The sequence below is a fragment of the Porites lutea genome, chromosome 9 (genome assembly GCF_958299795.1).
Source record: "Porites lutea chromosome 9, jaPorLute2.1, whole genome shotgun sequence".
Classification (NCBI taxonomy): Eukaryota; Metazoa; Cnidaria; class Anthozoa; order Scleractinia; family Poritidae; genus Porites; species Porites lutea.
In genome coordinates this window covers 6,354,608-6,362,107 of record NC_133209.1, presented here as the reverse complement: position 1 = coordinate 6,362,107, position 7,500 = coordinate 6,354,608, and the positions used below count along the sequence as shown (strand labels likewise).

Below are 7,500 nucleotides of genomic sequence, written 5' to 3'. Positions count from 1 at the left end.
GTCTTTCTTTGAACCCACTGTGGCGATTCCACGTAGTAGGCCTTTAGAATCCTCTTCCATCTGAGGATGAATTCTGTATCCCTCCGTCTAGTGGCTCTCGCTGCTTTACTCTTTGCATCCTTTACCCTAGGAAAAAATGATGTCAACCCTAAGCTAGTCATAAGTGAGGTTTCTCGAAAGATAGATCTTTCGACCCAGCTCACTAAAATCAGCACTTCTCTAACGATCGAAAATGGAGGCGATTCATCAACAGGGTTTTTCCATCTCGCCATTGAGCCGTCACTTGTGGATAAACTTGCATTCGTTGGAGCCTCGGTGAGTTCTTTTCTTTAAGGCGCTTTTGGCTTATAGATCAAAAATTGCGTGTTGTAACTCTTGGAATCTTTTGTCTGCAAATTTGATTCTTTGCCACGTACGAATCGAAGCAATAATGTCGTTTTTATTCCGCGTTGATCTTTTAGGCTAGGAACCCTGAGGACGAAGAATCAAGTTTAGTTTTGTCCGAAGTAGATATCAGTTCACACAGGTAAACATAGGCATGTTTATGAACGTTTCAGTTAAACAATAAGCAAAATTAGCTTAAATTGTTGTATGACTTAAGCAGGGTAACGTGCGTGACTGGTATGATCTTTGAATGCACATTTTATAACTCTGTTAATTGGGTTATCAAAGTTTGAGGATAAATTTGAAATCATCGGTCAAATTCAGCATGGTCCAGCAGACTTCCGTCATCTCTCTACATGCGAGTTGAATTTCATGGGTGGTTGTTACTAACATTTCTTTTATCTGAACACCCTTCGGATCTCTACCAGACATCTAAACAAGGTTAATACAACCCCTTTTTTTGAAATGTAGAACTTCACGCATGATGAATTTAATGCAAACAAGGAACATTCTATTGCTCTCACTTATTTGCATTAGATTCAAAGCACATGAAATGTGAAGTGGGCCTAAGTCCAGCATTGAAAGAATTGATCGTGCTTGATGTGTATTTTTGTTTTAATTACATTTTTTAACGCTCCAAGCCAAAGTTCATTTACATGTATTATAGTTGGAACCTATCATAAGCAACTGCCTTCCATTGACCTGTTAAACCCCAATTCTCTAGACTGATCCTAAAGAATATTTGGGGAGAATTTGGTAAAAGATCATAGCATTTTTCCTGTGGTGATCATTTAATTAATTCTTGTAACCCTTTCTTTTGATGATGTATCGATATTGTTAGGAGAAAATTGATATTTGTTGCTCTTGGGACTGAAAGGGCTCACCCATGATGGCATTTTGAGTGGTTAGTTATAAATGCCTTGTTCATTTATTCATGTTCCCTATTTTGTCACTGTATTGTTTCAGTGAGACAAAGTTTTTCAAAGTTGAACTAGGATTTCGTCTCAAGCCAGGAGCCTCTGTTGATGTCACAACTGAAGAGGTGTTTGTGCATGCCATGACTCCCTTTCCAACCAAGATCAGTCAATCTGAGAAACAGTATGTTGTCTTCTCTGGAAATCACTACTATTACTCTCCTTACACTGTCAAAAAGCAAACCACGACTGTCTCCTTGGCAACATCCTCTGTTGAGTCACACACTAAGCTTAAACCATCTAGTCTGTCCGACAACGCGGTGACGTATGGACCTTACAGTGATGTTGAGGCATATTCAGCAGATCCCATGAGAGTGCACTTTGAAAATAGCACCCCCTTTCTCTCGGTAAGTTGTTATGCATGTAGCTTTCATTATTTCTCTTGAAGAAAATCAAAACTCCCTGGGATGAAATACATGTATTACTCCTGATGTCCTTGAACTCCATCAAACTTATACTTGTTTTTGTTTTCCTTGGCACAATTTTAATGTACAGTTTACTACTGTTGTTAATTAATATTAGTACATGTATATTGTACTATCTGTGTGACACCTTGAGAACTTCTTTTGCACACCTTTTAAATACTCCAGGACCTCTCTGAAAATCACTCTGGTGAGAGAGTCTCGTGGTTAAAAATTGTTATTATTATTATTATTATTATTATTATTATTATTATTATTATTATTATTATTATTACCTTTTTACCTTATTAAAAAAAGGTATGCAAAGGCAGTTCTAATGGCTGAGGCTTTGCTCAAAAAAAATTAATGTAATAAATAATATTGTTATCACAGCATCTCTTTGTGAGCTTGCAAGCTTTTCAGAATGTTGATGGTATTTTTTTATATTCCTCTACTTACTGTACAAATAAAGGTTGTTGGTATGACAAGGACCATTGAAGTTTCTCACTGGGGAAACATTGCAGTTGAAGAAACCTACCACATGAAGCATGTTGGAGCAGAGCTCAAGGTATTTTTCTTTTACCCCTTGGTACCTAGTTTGTGTAAGGTGTGTGCTTTGTCCCAACCATTTGTCATAAATATCTGTTGATTGTTATCATTGTTGTTATCATATAATTAGGTATAAATTTGAGTATGAATTACAGACCAGTCACACATGATACCCCATAGCTACAACCAATTGCAAAAATGTTGAGACACTCCCATGAAAAAACGACCTTTCTTGGTTCAAATCGCTCCTGGTCACAGATCTGTGAGATATAATACTTACCTCCCTCCTCCCTCCCATTCAAAGTTGTTCCTCCAAGTTTTGAGTATGGTTTTGTATTGCTAGCCACTTTGATAAGGGGTGGAGGGGGATCACAAGCACAAGATCATGGACAGGCCATTTATCCCAAAATACGGTACAGTTTCTCAAGTACGAACACATGAAAGTGTCAAATCTCTGTCTACTTTGTCCATTTCCCCACCTCCTTGAAATGTGAATTGCAGCCCACCTCCAGCCCTAACCTTAACCCAGCTCTAACTCCCCCTCCCTTGCTGTTGTTTAAATGCGCCAGCACCCCTGGCTTTCTTTGGTTATCTTCATTAACTTTTCCTGGCACCATTCTTCGTTTTTTAGGGTTCATTCTCCAGATATGATTATCAACGAACTGCAGCTCCAGCATCCATCAAATCCTTCAAATCAGTTCTCCCTGCGGCTGCTAGTGATGTGTACTACCGTGATCAAATTGGCAACATCTCCACTAGTAACCTGTGGTCCCAGGAAGATTCCGTGGAGCTTGAACTGCGACCAAGGTTTCCCTTGTTTGGTGGCTGGCAGACCAGGTTCTACATGGGCTACAATGTGCCCAGTTATGAGTACTTGTACAATCTAGGTGAGCGGATAACAGAGGTGTACTTCTAGATTGTGAGCATTTCAATCCTCAAGTAATGAGATTGATGGAAACCGTAACATGTGAAATGTTTCTGAAATCAGATTTGAGAAGCAGTTAACTAACTGAACACTGTTGGAAAGTCACAAAGCAGTGTTGTTTTAATTTGTAGTATTCATTTTCACTTAATCAGATGTTACAGACACAAGCTTAACCTTTTTGGTAGTCACCTTTTGGTGACCTAAAAGTGTAAAATGGTCTCCAGACATTAAGGAATAAGTAAATAAATAAAAAGGCCACTTTGTGCAACATTTCATAAAAGGGTTAAAAATCAAAATGGCTGTCAAACTATCAAAACTGAATTTTTGGGTGAATAAGGTGATCTATAAAGACATTCATTGGAAAGTAAATATATTGCATGCAAATGTTTATCTCATCTTAATTTTAGAAAGACCATTAACTTACACTAACTATGAAAAACACCATGGCTTGGTTGCATTACTTAAAAAATTGGGTTTCCCAAAATTGGCAACCTTTGCTGGAGTATTAGTCGATAAGTTTTTCCTACTTACCATGGCAGCAAAAATGTACAGTACACATATTTTTTGTTCTACAATGTTACCAAGATAATAAGATGCTAATGAATATTTATATTAATTGTTATCCTATTGTAGGGAACAGATACATTTTGAAAATGAGAGTTGTCGACCACATCTTTGATGAGTTTGTTGTGGATCACCTTATCTTACGAATTATTCTCCCTGAAGGATGCACGTAAGGGCTTTTATTTCATCATTATACTAATATGTAATCTTCATAAAACCTGACCAATACTGTGAGGGTTGCTGCTTAATTAATGGAGGTTCAACTGTATTTTATTTTCCTCCAGTGATATTCAACTGAAGACTCCTTTCAAGATGGAGGAGGGAAAGCGTGAGCTACATTTTACATATCTTGATACAGTTGGCCGTCCAGTGATTGTTGCACACAAGTCTAGCTTAGTGGAGCAACACATTCAGGACTTTGAGGTACATTCATTAAAATAATGTTCTTTGCTATGTGTGTTCATTTTTTTGCAAAACAAAAAGTTGGCATTATTCTCATGATTCTCATTATTCCTGTTATTCTCATGATAAACCTTGTTAATATAATATATTATTGCTCTCATTATTATGACAGTAGAGAACTCAAAATAGCCTTGCAGTACTCTCTCCATTATAGCACACTTAAACTCAGTCTTACCAGAAAGTCTTGCTTTAATTATTAGAGCGGTTTTCACTTGACTGTCGTAAAACCAAAACCAAAGTAAATACACTAGCCAACCAAAGGGCGTAGTAAAACCAAAACCAAAACCAATTCCTCAATTACTTTCGACAGTCAAGTGAAAACCGCTCTACTGCTCTTTTCAAAAACACACAAACACTGAATTTCAAAAGCTAATTGTTGTTTGCATCCTTGGCTGCCACCATTTATCTCAGCAGACCTTAGGAAACAGGAGTTTACTTTAACTAGTTCAAAACGTCATGTTTGGTGATTTGTGATAGGTGGATTTCGATCCGTTTCGTGTGTGTCTGTGTTTTAATTTTCATTGCTTGTGATTGTAATTATGATTGACAGCAGTGCTTAGTAATGTGCTACAGTAACTTTGTTCTGTGTGTTTTTGGCTCCAGTTTTAATTCACATGCCATTGACTACATGAATGCAGTTGCAGGACTATATTAATACTATAATTGTCTGCAGTTTTACATTGTTTACTTGACCCTCCCAAAATACCTGATGAATGTGAGAGAAAATTACTTAATGCAGAAAGTGTCAGTCACAGTGTGTCCTTAATTTGTTTGAATGGTTTTTTCCTTTTAAACCATTTCTACAGCTTCACTACTCCTTCAACAAAGTGTTATTGTTACAAGAGCCACTTCTTATTGTTGGTGCATTTTACTTGCTCTTCATGGCTGTTATCATCTACATGAGGCTAGACTTTGCAATCAGTAAGGTAATAATCAGATGGTGATTGGATGTTGTGTTGCACAGCTGTATTTCTTATATAACTGTTCTGTAAAATCGTTTCCTATAAATGATACTGGAAATCGCTGTAGAATCAAAGAAAACTTAAGTCATCTGGCCGTGTTGATGACCTCCTTTTCAAAATGTTTGTAAGTTTGAATCCTTTTTTTGTGGTTCTTATGGAGAAAAAAACATTTTCACTTGATAGATTTTGTTTTACATGTACCTTATTTTAATAGTGAGTGGTGTTGGACGTTGGAAATGGCCTACAGTTTCTCACATTGTGTACTTAAAAAGCTTTCTAGGCACGGTGATTTTGTTACCTCTGCGTCCTGCTTCCCTGACACATAGAAATCCCCAAAGACGCAAAATAATGTTGGAAATAACAATAGGCTAATTCCCAATATTTGGTCCTCCCATTCTAGGATGAAGCTAATGAGTCCCGTATGCGAGCTGCTTGTCTGATTGAGGAGGTGCAACGTCTTTTGGATCGCCAGAGTGGTCTCTACTCTGTGTACGCTGATGCCATTCAAAAGTATAAGCAAAGCAAGGATGCTACTGCTTTTGCTAATGCACGTAAGAAGCTTGATGGGGACTACCGTGCCATCAGCAATCAGATCTCGCAGGTGCAGGCTTCCTTAAGCAAGGAACAGCCTGAGGCTGCAGAAAAGGTTAGAGCAAAATTGTTGGTTGCCAGTGACACAAAAACCTTTGGTACATGAAAAGGCATCAACTCAAGACATGTTTTTTTTTTCAAATTTTCCACCCATGCCTTGATCTCATTTCACCATGTGACCTTACTTGAGTGAAATGTCAACTTCATCTAATGCCTGCATGATAAGCATTTTTTTTCCAGACTTTACTCCTGTACTCTTCCCTGTCCCTACTTGGTACCTAGAAAAATAATTTAAACCTCCAACTCAGTTTTGTGCCAGTTGTTTTCTAGCTGCTAGAACAGTGCAGCAGTGTTCATCTGACAGTGTTTAAGTTCATAAATTATGTAATAAATATTAAGACACCTTCCTAAGGTAGACAAAGCCAGTTAAACAATCTGTCAGATGTCTTGTGTTTGTCTATGAGTAAACTCTGTGTGGAGATATGCACCTTTTTGATAAACAAAAACATTAAGAGCCTTTTCTGAAGGTTATTGCATACAGAAATCAAGCCATCCAGGGAATGAGACTGCCTCTTATCTGATAGTCTGTAAACAATCCTTCTGGTTCGAGTGAAGTAAAGTGAAGCTGGTCACCAGGAAAACTGAGAGAGGAGGAAGAGGGAAGTCTCTCCCCACCCTTCTCTGTTTTTGTCTCCTCCCAGATTCCATTTTTCCTACCAAAGGCCCTGTTTATACGGAGAAAACCTTTCCCCGTTAGAAGGGAAACCCTTCCAGCCGAGCCAATTTTAGTAAGAGTATATTTGGGAAAAAAGTTTCTAACCCAAGCCAAGACATGGCACTCCCGCATACTCTAATTGTCTCTCCTTGACCAAGTTGACCCAGCTTGGGTAGCCAAAGTGTTTTATAAATGGAGGAAAGTTGGCCCAGCCGGGAGGGTTTCCCCTCTAGCGAAGACAACTTTTTGTTTCTCGTGTAAACTGTAGGCTACATTTTTAAGGAAATGTATGAAAAGTTGGCTCGCTCAGGGTAGCTTGGTTAGGTAGGTGACCCTTTAATCCGCGGCAATTTTCTCCATATAAAAATCAGAGGCCTTATTCTTCTCAGCTTTTGCTTTTTACTTATCTAGAGACCCTGGCCATGGGCCACCTCCTCTTTTTCATGGCTGCAAGGCGAGGCTGTGTTTGCAGGCTAATCTTTAACTATGGTTACTTTTTTTTTTGACAGCTTACTGAGCTGCAGCGCAAGGAATACGAGAAGAAGCAGCTGTTGGACTCGGCCATTGTGATGGCTGAAAAGGTGGTGAATGGCCGTTTGAGCAAACAAGGCTATCTGGAAGGAGAAGGCAACAATAAGACCAAGAGGCAGAAATTAAGTGCTGAGATTGAAAGCTTGGCTGCATGCCTTTGATGAACCCCTCAGATACCTAGGTGATAATTTTCATTGACGCACCCTAATGTGGTTGAAACCCTCTACTGTAGTGGCTCGAGAGAGTCTGGTTTGTTTGTCAATAACTAGTACCATTAACTGATCATCTTCCCAGCAAGTTGTTATGGCAATAAGGACTTGCACACATTTCAGCAGAGTGTTTTCGTGAAAACTGTCACTAAGCCATTACTAGAGTTATTGACTTCCAAATTAAATTAAAGATGTCTTGTTAAAAGTTTTCCTCTTGGAGTAGCTTTTGAAAA

General features: G+C 38.5%; 1 protein-coding gene across 1 annotated transcript in view; it reads left to right on the top strand.

The window, feature by feature from the left end:
• Positions 1–7,500, top strand: part of LOC140947590 (dolichyl-diphosphooligosaccharide--protein glycosyltransferase subunit 1-like) — a 7,619-nt gene that overhangs the window by 12 nt on the left and 107 nt on the right. The window contains exons 1-10 of the mRNA XM_073396739.1: positions 1–315; positions 462–526; positions 1,351–1,705; positions 2,232–2,327; positions 2,940–3,195; positions 3,867–3,966; positions 4,082–4,220; positions 5,066–5,185; positions 5,622–5,867; positions 7,037–7,500. The exon at positions 1–315 is cut by the window's left edge and continues 12 nt beyond it; the exon at positions 7,037–7,500 is cut by the window's right edge and continues 107 nt beyond it. Of these exons, the coding sequence (XP_073252840.1) occupies positions 67–315; positions 462–526; positions 1,351–1,705; positions 2,232–2,327; positions 2,940–3,195; positions 3,867–3,966; positions 4,082–4,220; positions 5,066–5,185; positions 5,622–5,867; positions 7,037–7,219 (1,809 nt within the window). The 5' untranslated portion in view covers positions 1–66 and the 3' untranslated portion in view covers positions 7,220–7,500. The remainder of the gene's footprint in view (positions 316–461; positions 527–1,350; positions 1,706–2,231; positions 2,328–2,939; positions 3,196–3,866; positions 3,967–4,081; positions 4,221–5,065; positions 5,186–5,621; positions 5,868–7,036) is intronic.